The following is an 18,749-nucleotide window of genomic DNA, read 5'->3' on the forward strand; positions in this document are numbered from 1 at the left end:
CAATCTCCATCCAAGACAACGGTATGCACCAATCTCCATCCAAGACAACGGTATGCACCAATCTCCATCCAAGACAACGGTATGCACCAATCTCCATCCAAGACAACGGTATGCACCAATCTCCATGCCAGACAGCGGTATGCACCAATCTCCATGCCAGACAACGGTATGCACCAATCTCCATGCCAGACAACGGTATGCACCAATCTCCATGCCAGACAGCGGTATGCACCAATCTCCATGCCAGACAGCGGTATGCACCAATCTCCATGCCAGACAGCGGTATGCACCAATCTCCATGCCAGACAACGGTATGCACCAATCTCCATGCCAGACAACTGATCAAAAGTTTGGGCCACCTTCCTCAAATTGTACATCACTATCATTCATTGAAGCCAAAGGGGGTCATTCAGGCTTTTACAGGGCCGACTAGAAAATATATCACTGCAGGTGTCTGGCAAAAACAATGCGTACTGTACTTTTGTGAATTGAGACTATGCCCAAAACACTATGTGCTGTTGTGCTAAGAACATTCCGAAGCGTTTCATTGGCTGTCTGTCAGGTTGCCTATAGTTACGTTATAATTTACTATGACATACTGGGCCGGGACGATACCAGTATTGCAAATACTCGTTGGTTTTGTGGCAAGGAAACAAAACACAAAGCAGATTTAACTTTAGGAAAACAGCCCTAAATGTTAGAAACAAAGATCATTATGTTGTCATCTGGAGTCACATGTATTTTCTAAGCTCTAACAGACATTATTGGTCATACAGCAGGTTGGTCTGCGTGTTTTAATTTTTGTTATGGGAAAAATATTGCGATACTGGTGTCGTCCTGGACCTAATGAAATAATGCATAACTCGATAGTACACTACATGACCAAAAGTATGTGGACACCTGCTTGTCTAACATTTCATTCCAAAATCATGGGTATTAATATGGAATTGATCCCCCCCCCTTTGCTGCTCCACTCTTCTGGGAAGGCTTTCTCCTAGATGCTGGAACATTGCTGCTATAACAGCCTCCACTCTTCTGGGAAGGCTTTCCACTAGATGCTGGAACATTGCTGCAATAACAGCCTCCACTCTTCTGGGAAGGCTTTCCACTAGATGCTGGAACATTGCTGCTATAACAGCCTCCACTCTTCTGGGAAGGCTTTCCACTAGATGCTGGAACATTGCTGCAATAACAGCCTCCACTCTTCTGGGAAGGCTTTCCAGATGCTGGAACATTGCCACTCTTCTGGGAAGGCTTTCCACTAGATGTTGGAACATTGCTGCTATAACAGCCTCCACTCTTCTGGGAAGGCTTTCCACTAGATGTTGGAACATTGCTGCTATAACAGCCTCCACTCTTCTGGGAAGGCTTTCCACTAGATGTTGGAACATTGCTGCTATAACAGCCTCCACTCTTCTGGGAAGGCTTTCCACTAGATGTTGGAACATTGCTGCGGGGACTTGCTTCCATTCAGCCACAAGAGCATCATAAAGGTCTGGCACTGATGTAGGGCGATTCGGCCTGGTGCACAGTCGACGTTCCAGTTCATCCCAAAGGTGTTCGATGGGGTTGAGGTCAGGGCTCTGCGCAGGACAGTCAAGTTCTTCCACACTGATTTCTGTATGTATGTATGTATGTATGTATGTATGTATGTATGTATGTATGTATGTATGTATGTATGTATGTATGTATGTATGTATGTATGTATGTATGTATGTATGTATGTATGTACGTATGTACGTATGTACGTATGTATGTATGTATGTATGTATGTATGTATGTATGTATGTATGTATGTATGTATGTATGTATGTATGTGCGTGTGTGTGTGTATGTGTATGTGTATGTGTATCAAAATATACCTCCCCAACACCACTATAGTTCCTTAACTAAACTGATTTAATGGAACCGTCCAAAATATACCGGCATTGTCTGTGAGGAATTCTGATGTTGCAGGTGGTAGACGATACAGATCGTTCCATCATGAGTGAGTGTGTGTGTGTGTTTTGTTTCTTGTCTTCGTGGGGTTCTGGTGAATTCTCTGCAGAACTAACCACAGATAGGACCTATGATTATATGATGAGCTAACCAACTACAACTTGTAAGGTCATGTCAACAGAGGAGACTGTACCTGCCAACCTCAGCAATTACATAATCTCATGTTTATGACAGGCTCTACTGGAACTCAAAGGGCTGAACTATGGAAGATATAGGGGTGTTCTTTATCTACAGCCTGGTTCTGTATTGATGTGCAGCGCATAACACCCTCATAGCACCCCTACAAACTCAATGTGAAGCGATCCGTAACATTTCCTGAGAGAACCATACCCTTTTTTCACTCCCGGTGAGACACACACACACACACACACACACACACACACACACACACACACACACACACACACACACACACACACACACACACACACACACACACACACACACACACACACACACACACACACACACACACACACACACACACACACACACACTTACCTAAACCTTCAGCTATGCATTTATATGGGCTGTGCCTATTGTTTTGTTGCTGTATGAAGAGGGGTGAAGGTGTATTTTCCCAGAGCTATAAATCAGCCTTGACGGCAGGGAGGGAGATTCCTCAGGTGTTGTACCAGTCTTTCCATCTGTATCTAACCCTGGGGGTACCTTTCCATCTGTATCTAACACTGGGTTTACCTTTCCATCTGTATCTAACCCTGGGTTTACCTTTCCATCTGTATCTAACAATGGGGTTTCCTTTCCATCTGTATCTAACCCTGGGTTTACCTTTCCATCTGTATCTAACCCTGTGTTTACCTTTCCATCTGTATCTAACCCTGGGTTTACCTTTCCATCTGTATCTAACCCTGTGTTTACCTTTCCATCTGTATCTAACCCTGGGTTTACCTCTCCGTCTGTATCTAACACTGGGTTTACCTTTCCATCTGTCACTAACACTGGGTTTACCTTTCCATCTGTATCTAACACTGGGTTTACCTTTCCATCTGTATCTAACCCTGGGTTTACCTTTCCATCTGTATCTAACCCTGGGTTTACCTTTCCATCTGTATCTAACACTGGGTTTACCTTTCCATCTGTATCTAACCCTGGGTTTACCTTTCCATCTGTATCTAACACTGGGTTTACCCATTCCATCTGTATCTAACACTGGGTTTACCTTTCCATCTGTATCTAACACTGGGTTTACCTTTCCATCTGTATCTAACCCTGGGTTTACCTTTCCATCTGTATCTAACCCTGTGTTTACCTTTCCATCTGTATCTAACCCTGGGTTTACCTTTCCATCTGTATCTAACACTGGGTTTACCATTCCATCTGTATCTAACAATGGGTTTACCTTTCCATCTGTATCTAACCCTGGGTTTACCTTTCCATCTGTATCTAACAATGGGGTTTCCTTTCCATCTGTATCTACCACTGGGTTTACCTTTCCATCTGTATCTAACCCTGGGTTTACCTTTCCATCTGTATCTAACAATGGGGTTTCCTTTCCATCTGTATCTAACCCTGTGTTTACCTTTCCATCTGTATCTAACCCTGGGTTTACCTTTCCATCTGTATCTAACCCTGGGTTTACCTTTCCATCTGTATCTAACCCTGGGTTTACCTTTCCATCTGTATCTAACACTGGGTTTACCTTCCATCTGTATCTAACCCTGGGTTTACCTTCCATCTGTATCTAACCCTGGGTTTACCTTCCATCTGTATCTAACACTGGGTTTACCTTCCATCTGTATCTAACACTGGGTTTACCCATTCCATCGGTATCTAACACTGGGTTTACCCATTCCATCTGTATCTAACACTGGGTTTACCCATTCCATCTGTATCTAACACTGGGTTTACCCATTCCATCTGTATCTAACACTGGGTTTACCCATTCCATCTGTATCTAACACTGGGTTTACCCTTTCCATCTGTATCTAACACTGGGTTTACCTTCCATCTGTATCTAACACTGGGTTTACCCTTTCCATCTGTATCTAACCCTGGGTTTACCTTTCCATCTGTATCTAACCCTGGGTTTACCCTTTCCATCTGTATCTAACCCTATGGATGTCTTACAGAAGGTTTCTGCATAACAACTGAGGTGTTCTTCTGTTTCCTCAGACAGGAAGGAGGCTGTTGTAACTGTATTACCATTATTGTTGAACTCGATGATGTCATTCATACACATAACCTAGTGCTTATCCATAACTAAGACATTGCCATCAACCCCTGATGATGTCTAACATTCTAACACTGTGTGTGTTTTGTCTCTTTGAAGCCATGGAGGAGTTGGTGTGTGAGCTGCGTCTGTTCCTGGACCTGCTGGACAGGGAGTATCTGAGCGCTGGGGTCAGGGAGAAGAAGATGCTCATCTCCAACATCCTTCACAGGGTCCTCACCGCTAAAGGTTACAACCGCAGCTATTATCAAATACAGTGGTATCTGTCGCGTGCTTCGTAAACAACAGGCTGACAGTGAGGCGCTTACTTACAGGACCGTTCCCAAAAAATGTAGAGAGAAAAAATAATAGTCAAATAAAAATAATAATAATAACACAAGGAATAAATCCACAACGAGTAACAATAATTTGGCTGTACACACGAGGTGCCAGTACTGAGTCAATGTGCAGTGGTACGAGGTAGTTGAGGTACACACAGTATGTACATATACTGTAGGTAGAGATAAAGTGACTGTAACATTATCTTGCATACAACCTTTACACAATCTCACATCTCCTACATCTTCCACACGACCCTCAACATTAAAGACCACAACCTTCACCAATCACACAACCTTTACACAATCTCACATCTCCTACATCTTCCACACGACCCTCAACATTAAAGACCACAACCTTCACCAATCACACAACCTTTACACAATCTCACATCTCCTACATCTTCCACATGGCCCTCAACATTAAAGACCACAACCTTTACCATCACACAACCATTACACAATCTCACTCCACTCTCACCCGGACCAACAGCCATTCCATACCCTCAATCCACATACTCTACCTCATTACCATTATCATCATACCTAATCCATGCCATTGCATTTTCTGTTTGTTGATTGTAATTCGATCTCTCTGTCTTCCTCTCTCAGAGCCCTCGTTCAAGTCAGAGGACCACAGCAGCCTTTCTGCACCCCCTCAGATGCCACTCCCTGAGATCCCACACCCCTGGCTTGTAAGACCACCTCACACACCATCGCTCTCTCTCTCTGACCTATGACATCACACCCCTGGCTTGTAAGACCACCTCACACACCATCGCTCTCTCTCTCTCTCTCTGACCTATGACATCACACCCCTGGCTCGTAAGACCACCTCACACACCATCGCTCTCTCTCTCTCTCTCTCTCTCTCTCTCTCTCTCTGACCTATGACATCACACCCCTGGCTCGTAAGACCACCTCACACACGATCGCTCTCTCTCTCTCTCTCTGACCTATGACATCACACCCCTGGCCCGTAAGACCACCTCACACACCATCGCTCTCTCTCTCTCTCTGACCTATGACATCACACCCCTGGCTCGTAAGACCACCTCACACACCATCGCTCTCTTTCTCTCTCTCTGACCTATGACATCACACCCCTGGCTCGTAAGACCACCTCACACACCATCGCTCTCTCTCTCTCTCTCTCTGACCTATGACATCACACCCCTGGCTCGTAAGACCACCTCACAGACCATCGCTCTCTCTCTCTCTCTCTCTGACCTATGACATCACACCCCTGGCTCGTAAGACCACCTCACACACCATTGCTCTCTCTCTCTCTCTCTCTCTCTCTGACCTATGACATCACACCCCTGGCTTGTAAGACCACCTCACACACCATCGCTCTCACTCTCTCTCTCTATCTGACCTATGACATCACACCCCTGGCTTGTAAGACCACCTCACACACCATCGCTCTCTCTCTCTCTCTCTCTCTCTCTGACCTATGACATCACACCCCTGGCTCGTAAGACCACCTCACACACCATCGCTCTCTCTCTCTCTCTCTCTCTGACCTATGACATCACACCCCTGGCTCGTAAGACCACCTCACAGACCATCGCTCTCTTTCTCTCTCATCACACCCCTGACCTATGACATCACACCCCTGGACATCACACCCCTGGCTTGTAAGACCACCTCACAGACCATCGCTTCTCTCTCTCTCTGACCTATGACATCACACCCCTGGCTCGTAAGACCACCTCACACACCATTGCGTTCTCTCTCTCTGACCTATGACATCACACCCCTGGCTCGTAAGACCACCTCACACACCATCGCTCTCTCTCTCTCTCTGACCTATGACATCACACCCCTGGCTCGTAAGACCACCTCACAGACCATCGCTCTCTCTCTCTCTCTGACCTATGACATCACACCCCTGGCTCGTAAGACCACCTCACAGACCATCGCCCTCTCTCTCTCTCTGACCTATGACATCACACCCCTGGCTCGTAAGACCACCTCACAGACCATCGCTCTCTTTCTCTCTCTCTGACCTATGACATCACACCCCTGGCTCGTAAGACCACCTCACAGACCATCGCTCTCTTTCTCTCTCTCTGACCTATGACATCACACCCCTGGCTCGTAAGACCACCTCACACACCATCGCTCTCTTTCTCTCTCTCTGACCTATGACATCACACCCCTGGCTCGTAAGACCACCTCACACACCATCGCTCTCTCTCTCTCTGACCTATGACATCACACCCCTTGCTTGTAAGACCACCTCACACACCATCGCTCTCTCTCTCTCTCTGACCTATGACATCACACCCCTGGCTCGTAAGACCACCTCACACACCATCGCTCTCTCTCTCTCTCTCTCTGACCTATGACATCACACCCCTGGCTCGTAAGACCACCTCACACACCATCGCTCTCTCTCTCTCTCTCTCTCTCTCTCTCTGACCTATGACATCACACCCCTGGCTTGTAAGACCACCTCACACACCATCGCTCTCTCTCTCTCTCTCTCTCTGACCTATGACATCACACCCCTGGCTTGTAAGACCACCTCACACACCATCGCTCTCTCTCTCTCTCTCTCTCTCTGACCTATGACATCACACCCCTGGCTCGTAAGACCACCTCACACACCATCGCTCTCTCTCTCTCTCTCTGACCTATGACATCACACCCCTGGCTCGTAAGACCACCTCACAGACCATCGCTCTCTTTCTCTCTCTCTGACCTATGACATCACACCCCTGGCTCGTAAGACCACCTCACACACGATCGCTCTCTCTCTCTCTCTCTCTCTGACCTATGACATCACACCCCTGGCTCGTAAGACCACCTCACAGACCATCGCTCTCTCTCTCTCTCTCTGACCTATGACATCACACCCCTGGCTTGTAAGACCACCTCACACACCATCGCTCTCTCTCTCTCTCTGACCTATGACATCACACCCCTGGCTCGTAAGACCACCTCACACACCATCGCGCTCTCTCTCTCTGACCTATGACATCACACCCCTGGCTCGTAAGACCACCTCACAGACCATCGCTCTCTCTCTCTCTCTGACCTATGACATCACACCCCTGGCTCGTCGGACCACCTCACAGACCATCGCTCTCTCTCTCTCTCTGACCTATGACATCACACCCCTGGCTCGTAAGACCACCTCACAGACCATCGCTCTCTTTCTCTCTCTCTGACCTATGACATCACACCCCTGGCTCGTAAGACCACCTCACAGACCATCGCTCTCTCTCTCTCTCTCTCTGACCTATGACATCACACCCCTGGCTCGTAAGACCACCTCACAGACCATCGCTCTCTCTCTCTCTCTCTGACCTATGACATCACACCCCTGGCTCGTAAGACCACCTCACAGACCATCGCTCTCTCTCTCTCTCTGACCTATGACATCACACCCCTGGCTCGTAAGACCACCTCACAGACCATCGCTCTCTCTCTCTCTCTCTGACCTATGACATCACACCCCTGGCTCGTAAGACCACCTCACAGACCATCGCTCTCTCTCTCTCTCTCTCTGACCTATGACATCACAACCTTTAGGTCACATGCAGTGCATTCGGAAAGTATTCAGACCCCTTGACTTTTTATTTTATTTTTTATGTTACATCCTTATTCTAAAATGGATTAAATAAAACATCTACACACACTACCCCATAATGACGAAGTGAACATTTTTGCACATTTTATTAACTATAAAAAAACAGAAATACCTTATTTACAATTATTATTCAGACCCTTTGCTATCAGACACAAAATTGAGCTCAGGTGCATCCTGTTTCCATTGATCATCCTTGAGATGTTTCTACAACTTGATTGGAGTCCACCTGTGGTAAATGTAATTGATTGGACATGATTTGGAAAGGCACACACCTGTCTATATAAGGTCCCACAGTTGACAGTGCCACAGTTGTCAGAGCAAAAACCAAGTCACGAGGTCGAAGGAATTGTGCGTAGAGCTCTGAGACAGGATTGTGTCGAGGCACAGATCTGGGTAAGGGTACCAAAACAAAAACATTTGGCAGCATTGAAGGTCCCTAAGAACACAGTGACTTATATCATTCTTAAATGGAAGAAGGCACATGACAGCCCAATTGGAGTTTTCCAAAAGGCAGCTAAAGGACTCTCAGACCATGAGAAACAAGATTATCTGGTCTGATGAAACCAAGATTGAACTCTTTGGCTTGAATGCCAAACGTCACTTCTGGAGGAAACCTGGCACCATCCCTACGGTGAAGCATGGTGGCGGCAGCATCATGCTGTGGGGATGTTTTTCAGCGATAGGGACTGGGAGACTAGTCAGGATTGAGTGAAAGATGAACGAAGCAAAGTATAGAGAGCCTTGATGTAAACCTGCACCAGAGCGCTCAGGACCTCAGACTGGGGCAAAGGTTCACCTTCCAACAGAACAATGACCCTAAGCACACAGCCAAGACAACGCAGGGGTGGCTTCGGGACAAGCCTCTGAATGTCCTTGAGTGGCCCAGCAAGAGCCCAGATTTGACCCTGATCAAGCATATCTGATCACCATCCAAGCCTGATAGAGCTTGAGAGGATCTGCAGAGAAGAATGGGAGAAACTCCACAAATACAGGTGTACCAAGCTTGAGGAGTCTTAACTAAGAAGAATCGGCTGTAATCACTGCCGAAGGTGCTTCAACAATAGTACTGAGTACTTACACTACCAGTCAAAAGTTTGGACTCACCTACTCATTCAAGGGTTTTTCTTCATTTTTACTATTTTCTAGAATGTATAATAATAGTTAAGAAATCAAAACTATGAAATAACACATATGGAATCATGTAGTAACCAAAAAAGTGTTAAATCAAAATATAAAATATATTTGTGATTCTTCAATGTAGCCACCCTTTGCCTTGATGACAGCTTTGGACACTCTTTACATTCTCTCAACCAGCTTCATGAGGAATGCTTTTCCAACAGTCTTGAAGGAGTTCCCACATATGCTGAACACTTGTTGGCTGCTTTTCCTTCACTCTGCTGTCCAACTCATCCTAAACCATCTCAATTGGGTTGAGGTCGGGTGATTGTGGAGGCCAGGTCATCTGATGCAGCAATCCATCACTCTCCTTGGTCAAATAGCCGTTACACAGTCTGGAGGTGTGTTTTGGGTCATTGTCCTGTTGAAAACAAATGATAGTCCCACTAAGCGCAAACCAGATGGGATGGCGTATCACTGCAAAATGTTGTGCAAGCCATGCTGGTTAAATGTGCCTTGAATTCTAAATAAATCACAGACAGTGTCACCAGCAAAGCATCCCCACACCACCCTCCTCCATGCTTCATGGTGGGAACCACACATGCAGAGATCATCCGTCCACCTACTCTGTGTCTCACAAAGACACGCCGGTTGGAACCAAAAATCACAATTTTGGACTCATCAAACCAAAGGACAGATTTCCACCAGTCTAATGTCCATTGCTCGTGTTTCTTGGCCCAAGCAAGTCTCTTCTTCTTATTGGTGTCATCTAGTAGTGGTTTCTTTACAGCAAAATCAACCATGAAGGCCTGATTCACGCAGTCTCCTCTGAACAGCTGATGTTGAGATGTGCCTGTGACTTGAACTCTGAAGCATTTATTTGGGCTGCAATCCGAGGTGCAGTTGACTCTAATGAACTTATCCTCTGCAGCAGAGGTAACTCTGGGTCTTCCTTTCCTGTGGCAGTCCTCATGAGAGCCAGTTTCATCACAGTGCTTGATGGTTTTTGCGACTGCCCTTGAAGAAAATTTCAAAGTTCTTGAAATTTTCCGGATTTTGACTGACCTTTATGTCTTAAAGCAATAATGGACTGTCGTTTCTCTTTGCTTATTTGAGCTGTTCTTGCCATAATATGGACTTGGTCTTTTACCAAATATTAAATCTGCTGTATAACGCCCCTACCTTGTCACAACACAACACAATATATATATATATATATATATATATATATATATATATATATATATATATATATATATATTTGTTTAACACTTGTTTGGTTACTACATGATTCCATATGTGATATTTCATAGTTTTGATGTCTTCACTATTATTCTACAATGTAGAAAATAGTAAAAATAAAGAAAAACCCTTGAATGAGTAGGTGTGTCCAAACTTTTGACTGTATGTAAATGTCCTATTTCATATATTTATATTTTTTTATACATTTGCAAAAATCTCTAAAACCCCTTTTTTTGCTTTGTCTTTATGGAGTGTTGTGTATTGATTGATGGGGGGGGAAACAACAATTTAATCTATTTTAGAACAAGGCTGTAATGTCACAAAATGTGGAAAAAGTCCAGTTTAATAGTTTATAAATAGTTTTTTAAATAGTTTCCGAATGCACTGATTGGGCATGGTAGTGATTTGTACTAGAAATGCAATGTCTTCAATCAGATCGCAACGCAACTTGTTCATTGTCCTTGAGAAGGGAATTCTTTCCCCATTCTTTAACCACATGTGATTGGACAATTTGAGACGTTGTTGCATGAGCTCAACGCAGATCGCATGCACAACTCTGTCCCATGAATGTCACGTCCAATCATATTGGAGGATGTTACAGTCTCCTATAAAGCAGAAGGGTAGTTTTGAGTTCAATATGGTTCTGCTCTCTCGCCACCTACCAACTCCTGACACACCTGTGTGTGTGTGTGTGTGTGTGTGTGTGTGTGTGTGTGTGTGTGTGTGTGTGTGTGTGTGTGTGTGTGTGTGTGTGTGTGTGTGTGTGTGTGTGTGTGTGTGTGTGTGTGTGTGTGTGTGTGTGTGTGTGTGTGTGTGTGTGTGTGTGTGTGTGTGTGTGTGTGTATCCCGAACACTGCCAGTGACTGCAGGTCAAAGGAGAGTTGCATGTTTTATGGTTCCCCTCGGAAACTAGAGAGACGGGAGTGCAGTTTCTCTCCTTCTCGCTGTCTCTCTCCCTCTATATATATACTGTATCTCTCTGTCTCTCTGTCTCTCTGTGTCTCTCTCTCTCTGTCTCTCTCTCTCTGTCTCTGTCTCTCTCTGTCTCTCTCTCTCTCTCTCTGTCTCTCTGTCTCTCTCTCTCTCTCTTTTCTCTCTCTGAAAGTACCATTTATTACATTGCGATGCTGACCTGTTTTTCAACTTTCTTTGGTTCTGTTTCACATACCTTGAATCTCCCCCTCTCCTGTTCTCTCCCTCTATCGCTCCCTTGCTCTGTCTTTTGTCTCATCCATTCCTGTAAGTCATATCAACCCTGTAGTATGTTAGGGAGAAAGACACACACACACACACCCAGGGCTGAGGGTGTCGGCGGCGGGCTTGTTGCAAATTCCAGGAACTTTCAATAAATTCACTGGTTTTCCCCAGAACAGGATGGAACAAGGAGGAATCCCAGAATCCTCCAACCAGGATTTCTAGACAATCTGGGAATTTATTTAAAGTTTTGCAACCCTAGCCATGCTCTTTCTGTGACCGGCCACGGACTAGTTCTGGGCCAAACCCACACCCTCTGAAGAGGGATCGGAATGAGACGAACCAGAGCTTCTCTCTGTAGCTTCAGATGATGTTACTGTATGTGGAAGGGATACTAAGTGCAGCCGCAATCTTGGTTTAGGACTATGACTGGATCTGGCCATTGAATGACTAGATAGCATTGTGTTGGGTCAACAGTCCTGGACATCCTAGAATAAGCATAATAACATCCATTTAGCAAAGTCAGCTGACATGCTAACACAGACCCTCTGAGTGAGTAGGGCGGAGATATGCTGGCCACATGGATGGTGCTATTAGCAGAGAAAGACACTGTTGATAGAGTCCCTCTGTCACTAACACACACACATACATCATTAGGGATTTGGAGACTCATACTGTATATCCATTAATTAGATAGACAGGAATTGGGGTGGCTAAGTCCAACCAGCCCAATCAACCTCACTTTGAACCACCCAGCGTGTGTGTGTGTGTGTGTGTGTGTGTGTGTGTGTGTGTGTGTGTGTGTGTGTGTGTGTGTGTGTGTGTGTGTGTGTGTGTGTGTGTGTGTGTGTGTGTGTGTGTGTGTGTGTGTGTGTGTGTGTGTGTGTGTGTATGAAAGAGTACTGTGTGTGTATGATGAATAGAGAGAACATATTAGAAGTGTTGATTTCTGCAGACGGTTGTGAAATCTGTGGCCTTGAATGATCTCAACCACATAAAGTGTTTCCTAATTTGGCTCTTTGGACAAGATTCTTTGGTTGTGGGACAAAGGGCCAAAATCTGAGATGTTGGGTCACACTAGTGTGTGTGTGTGTGTGTGTGTGTGTAGGCTGATTGCTTACTGTGTCTTTACAGTGAGAGAGAGAGAGAGAGAGAGAGAGAGAGAGAGAGAGAGAGAGAGAGTAGATAGATCGTAAATGTAAGGGTAGGGACCTGGTTAGACCACACACACACACACACACACACACACACACACACACACACACACACACACACACACACACACACACACACACACACACACACACACACACACACACACACACACACACTGTTTTACTTGGTGAGTACAGCTTTCATTCTGATTTAATCAAGCTGGACTCAACTCCAGGACAGGAGTTTTCCTGAGCGGGTCACATGGTCAGGGTGTCAGGAGAACCTCAGAGCCCTACTTTTAGGACATTTATTGTCAAGGGTTAATATCTACTAGGGGTTAATGTCTGGTAGAGGTTAATGTCTACTAGGGGTTAATGTCTACTCAGGGTTAATGTCTACTAGAGGTTAATGTCTACTAGGGGTTAATGTCTACTCAGGGTTAATGTCTACTAGGGTTAATGTCTACTAGAGGTTAATGTCTACTAGGGGTTAATGTCTACTAGGGGTTAATGTCTACTAGGGGTTAATGTCTAGTAGGGGTTAATGTCTATTCAGGGTTAATGTCTACTAGAGGTTAATGTCTACTAGGGGTTAATGTCTATTAGGGGTTAATGTCTAGTAGGGGTTAATGTCTACTAGGGGTTAATGTCTACTAGGGGTTAATGTCTACTAGGGGTTAATGTCTGGTAGGGGTTCATGTCTGGTAGGGGTTAATGTCTACTAGGGGTTAATGTCTACTAGAGGTTAATGTCTACTAGGGGTTAATGTCTATTAGGGGTTAATGTCTGGTAGGGGTTCATGTCTGGTAGGGGTTAATGTCTACTAGGGGTTAATGTCTACTAGGGGTTAATGTCTATTAGGGGTTAATGTCTGGTAGGGGTTCATGTCTGGTAGGGGTTAATGTCTGGTAGGGGTTAATGTCTGGTAGGGGTTAATGTCTGGTAGGGGTTAATGTCTACTCGGGATTAATGTCTGGTAGGGGTTAATGTCTACTAGGGGTTAATGTCTGGTAGGGGTTAATGTCTACTAGGGGTTAATGTCTATTAGGGGTTAATGTCTAGTAGGGGTTAATGTCTACTAGAGGTTAATGTCTATTAGGGGTTAATGTCTACTAGGGGTTAATGTCTACTAGGGGTTAATGTCTACTAGGGGTTAATGTCTAGTTAATGTCTAATGTCTATTAGGGGTTAATGTCTACTAGGGGTTAATGTCTAATTAATGTCTACTAGGGGTTAATGTCTACTAGGTCTACTAGGGGTTAATGTCTACTAGGGGTTAATGTCTACTCAGGGGTTAATGTCTACTAGAGGTTAATGTCTACTAGGGGTTAATGTCTACTAGAGGTTAATGTCTACTCGGGGTTAATGTCTACTCGGGGTTAATGTCTACTCGGGGTTAATGTCTACTAGGGGTTAATGTCTACTCGGGGTTAATGTCTACTCGGGGTTAATGTCTACTCGGGGTTAATGTCTACTAGGGGTTAATGTCTGGTAGGGGTTAATGTCTACTAGGGGTTCATGTCTGGTAGGGGTTAATGTCTGGTAGGGGTTAATGTCTACTAGGGGTTCATGTCTGGTAGGGGTTAATGTCTACTAGGGGTTCATGTCTGGTAGGGGTTAATGTCTACTAGGGGTTCATGTCTGGTAGGGGTTAATGTCTACTAGAGGTTAATGTCTACTAGGGGTTAATGTCTGGTAGGGGTTAATGTCTACTAGGGGTTAATGTCTGGTAGGGGTTCATGTCTGGTAGGGGTTAATGTCTACTAGGGGTTAATGTCTATTAGGGGTTAATGTCTGGTAGGGGTTAATGTCTGGTAGAGGTTAATGTCTACTAGGGGTTAATGTCTATTAGGGGTTAATGTCTACTAGGGGTTAATGTCTACTAGAGGTTAATGTCTATTAGGGGTTAATGTCTATTAGGGGTTAATGTCTACTAGGGGTTAATGTCTGGTAGGGGTTAATGTCTATTAGGGGTTAATGTCTACTAGGGGTTAATGTCTGGTAGGGGTTAATGTCTACTAGGGGTTAATGTCTGGTAGGGGTTAATGTCTACTAGGGGTTAATGTCTGGTAGGGGTTAATGTCTACTAGGGGTTAATGTCTGGTAGAGGTTAATGTCTGGTAGGGGTTAATGTCTACTAGGGGTTCATGTCTACTAGGGGTTCATGTCTGGTAGGGGTTCATGTCTGGTAGGGGTTCATGTCTGGTGGAGGTTAATGTCTGGTAGAGGTTAATGTCTACTCGGGGTTAGTGCCTACTCAGGGTAATGTCTGCTAAGGGTTAATGAGTTCCTTCCTGATGCTGCTGACTGACATCGCTGTAGATTAACAGGAGGGGGCGGGATGGAAACTGTAGAGAGGAAGTTGGATACTCCCGTCTCTCTACTTTCCTAGGGGAACCACAAAACATATAGCTCCTCCTTTGACCTGCAGTCACTGGCAGTGTTATTCGGCACACACACACACACACACACACACACACACACACACACACACACACACACACACACACACACACACACACACACACACACACACACACACACACACACACACACACACACACACACACACACACACACACACACACACTGCTGGCTGTGATTAGACATAATGGCCCCAGGCGTTCAGTGACAGACTGACTGAAGCCTCTCTCTCTCTCTCTCTCTCTCTCTCTCTCTCTCTCTCTCTCTCTCTCTCTCTTTGTCTCTCTCTCTGTGTCTCTTTCTCTCTCTCTGTGTGTCTCTTTCTCTCTCTCTGTGTGTCTCTCTCTCTCTCTCTCTCTCTCTCTCTCTCTCTCTCTCTCTCTCTCTCTCTCTCTCTCTGTCTCTCTCTCTCTCTCTCTCTCTCTCTGTCTCTCTCTCTCTCTCTCTCTCTCTCTCTCTCTCTCTGTGTGTCTCTCTCTCTCCCTCTCTCTCTCTTTCTCTCTCTCTCGGTGTCCTCTCATCCTCTGTCTGCCCCCCCCCACTCCCCCAGGTTAGGCATGTACATGTACAAGACTCAGCTCATCCATTTGATGTCATTACTTTGAGCCAGATGAATGGCCCAGTTCCAGTTGCTCTCGGATACATTGCATGGAGTGTGGGTTTGCGAGTGGTGCTGCTCCATTCCGGCTCTATGTAGGAGAATATGGAACAAGCATAGCCAGGCCTGCTGCTGAGACACAAATCAGTTCCGTCTGTGTTGATGTTGGCAAGTGTCACTACCCCCACCCCTTCTCCTCCTCCTCTCCCCACCCACCCTCCTCCTCCTCCTCCCCCACCCACCCTCCTCCTCCTCTCCCACCCACCCCTTCTCCTCCTCCTCCCACCCACCCCTTCTCCTCCTCCTCCCACCCACCCCTTCTCCTCCTCCTCTCCCCACCCACCCCTTCTCCTCCTCCTCTCCCCACCCACCCCTTCTCCTCCTCCTCTCCCCACCCACCCCTTCTCCTCCTCCTCTCCCCACCCACCCCTTCTCCTCCTCCTCCCCCACCCACCCCTTCTCCTCCTCCTCCTCCTCCCACCCACCCCTTCTCCTCCTCCTCCTCCTCCCACCCACCCCTTCTCCTCCTCCTCTCCCCACCCACCCCTTCTCCTCCTCCTCTCCCCACCCACCCTTCTCCTCCTCTCCCCCACCCACCCTCCTCTCCCCACCCACCCCTTCTCCTCCTCCTCCTCCCCCACCCACCCCTTCTCCTCCTCTCGCCACCCACCCCTTCTCCTCCTCCTCTCCCCACCCACCCACCCACCTCCTCCTCTCCCCCACCCTCCTCCTCCTCTCCCCACCCACCCCTTCTCCTCCTCCTCTCCCCCACTCACCCCTTCTCCTCCTCTCCCCCCACCCACCCCTTCTCCTCCTCCTCCTCCCACCCACCCCTTCTCCTCCTCCTCCTCCTCCCACCCACCCCTTCTCCTCCTCTCCCCACCCACTCCTTCTCCTCCTCCTCTCCCCACCCACCCCTTCTCCTCTCCCCACCCACCCCTTCTCCTCCTCTCCCCACCCCTTCTCCTCCTCTCCCCACCCACTCCTTCTCCTCCTCCTCCCCCCACCCACTCCTTCTCCTCTCCCCCACCCACCCCTTCTCCTCCTCTCCCCACCCACCCCTTCTCCTCCTCCTCTCCACACCCACCCTCCTGCTCCTCTCCCCACCCACCCACACACCTCCTCCTCTCTCCACCCACCCACCCCTTCTCCTCCTCCTCCTCTCCCCACCCACCCCTTCTCCTCTCCCCACCCACCTCCTACTCTCCCCACCCACCCACCCACCCACCTCCTCCTGTCCCCACCCATCCACCCATCTTCTCCTCTCCCCACCCACCCCTTCTCTCCCCACCCACCTCCTCCTCTCCCCACCCCACCCACCTCCTCCTCTCCCCACCCCAACAACCTCCTCCTCTCCCCACCCACCCCTTCTCCTCCTCCTCTCCCCACCCACCCTCCTCCTCCTCCCCCACCCACCATTCTCCTCCTCCTCTCCCCACCCACCCACCTCCTCCTCTCCCCACCCACCCTCCTCCTTCTCTCCCCACCCACCCACCCCTTCTCCTCCTCCTCTCCCCACCCACCTCCTACTCTCCCCACCCACCTCCAACTCTCCCCACCCACCCACCCACCTCCTCCTCTCCCCACCCACCCACCCATCTCCTCCTCTCCCCACCCACCCTTATCCTCCTCTCCCCACCAACCCTTCTCCTCCTCTCCCAACCCACCCACCCACCTACCTCCTCCTCTCCCCACCCACCCGTTCTACTCCTCCTCCTCCTCCCACCCACCCCTTCTCCTCCCCACCCACCCACCCTTTCTCCTCCTCTCCCCACCCACCCCTTCTCCTCCTCTCCCCACCCACCCCTTCTCCTCCTCTCCCCACCCACCCCTTCTCCTCCTCTCCCACCCACCCCCTTCTCCTCTCCTCTCCCCACCCACCCCCCTCTTCCTCTCCTCTCCCCCACCCACCCCTTCTCCTCCTCTCCCCCACCTACCCCTTCTCCTCCTCCTCCCCCACCCACCCCTTCTCCTCCTCCTCTCCCCACCCACCCCTTCTCCTCCTCCTCTCCCCACCCACCCCTTCTCCTCCTCCTCTCCCCACCCACCCCTTCTCCTCCTCCTCTCCCCACCCACCCCTTCTCCTCCTCTCCCCACCCACCCCTTCTCCTCCTCCTCTCCCCACCCACCCCTTCTCCTCCTCCCCCACCCACCCTTCTCCTCCTCCTCTCCCCACCCACCCCTTCTCCTCTCTCCCCACCCACCCCTTCTCCTCCTCTCCCCCCACCCACCCCTTCTCCTCCTCTCCCCACCCACCCCTTCTCCTCCTCCTCCCCACCCACTCCTTCTCCTCCTCCTCCCCCACCCACTCCTTCTCCTCCTCTCCCCACCCACCCTTCTCCTCCTCCTCTCCCCACCCACCCCTTCTCCTCCTCTCCCCACCCACCCCTTCTCTCCTCCTCTCCCCACCCACCCCTTCTCCTCCTCCTCCCCCACCCACCCTTCTCCTCCTCCTCTCCCCACCCACCTCTCCTCCTCCTTTCCCCATCCTACCCACTCTTCTCCCCACCCCACCCCACCCCACCCACCTCCTCCTCTCCCCATCCTACCCACTCTTCTCCCCACCCCACCCACTCTTCTCCCCTCTTTCTCTTACACACACACACACACACACTCCTATCCATACCAAGTACTGAGTTGGTCTTCATAAAGGGACTCTTTTTGCATGTCTGTGAAATGTTTAAAAAAAAAAAAAAAAAAAACTTGTGGGGTTTGGAAAGAAAATAAGATTTGCTAACTCCAACAAATGAAAGCCATCGGTCTGTCACAATTGGCGTGTTGTGGTTGGATAAGCCCGGTCCTTCTGTATTTAGCCAATCCAAATGTTTTCTAAGCTAAAAGGGAAACACATTTAGACCTGGCGTGTAACAATGTCAGCGTTGTAAATCGATCCATGATGTGCACAGTGTGAACC

General features: G+C 48.1%; 2 protein-coding genes across 6 annotated transcripts in view; both read left to right on the forward strand.

Annotated features, from left to right (window-relative positions):
- Positions 1–18,749, forward strand: part of LOC124014474 (tripartite motif-containing protein 14-like) — a 435,501-nt gene that overhangs the window by 191,600 nt on the left and 225,152 nt on the right. The gene's annotated exons all lie outside the window — the stretch shown is intronic.
- The window catches only part of LOC124014469 (actin filament-associated protein 1-like), a 133,599-nt gene that overhangs the window by 60,694 nt on the left and 54,156 nt on the right, over positions 1–18,749 (forward strand). For all 5 annotated transcript variants that reach the window (XM_046329517.1, XM_046329514.1, XM_046329518.1 and 2 more), the window contains exons 2-3: positions 4,289–4,417; positions 5,119–5,201. In XM_046329517.1, the coding sequence (XP_046185473.1) occupies positions 4,289–4,417; positions 5,119–5,201 (212 nt within the window). The remainder of the gene's footprint in view (positions 1–4,288; positions 4,418–5,118; positions 5,202–18,749) is intronic.

Source organism: Oncorhynchus gorbuscha, linkage group LG25 (assembly GCF_021184085.1).
Source record: "Oncorhynchus gorbuscha isolate QuinsamMale2020 ecotype Even-year linkage group LG25, OgorEven_v1.0, whole genome shotgun sequence".
Lineage (NCBI taxonomy): Eukaryota > Metazoa > Chordata > Actinopteri > Salmoniformes > Salmonidae > Oncorhynchus > Oncorhynchus gorbuscha.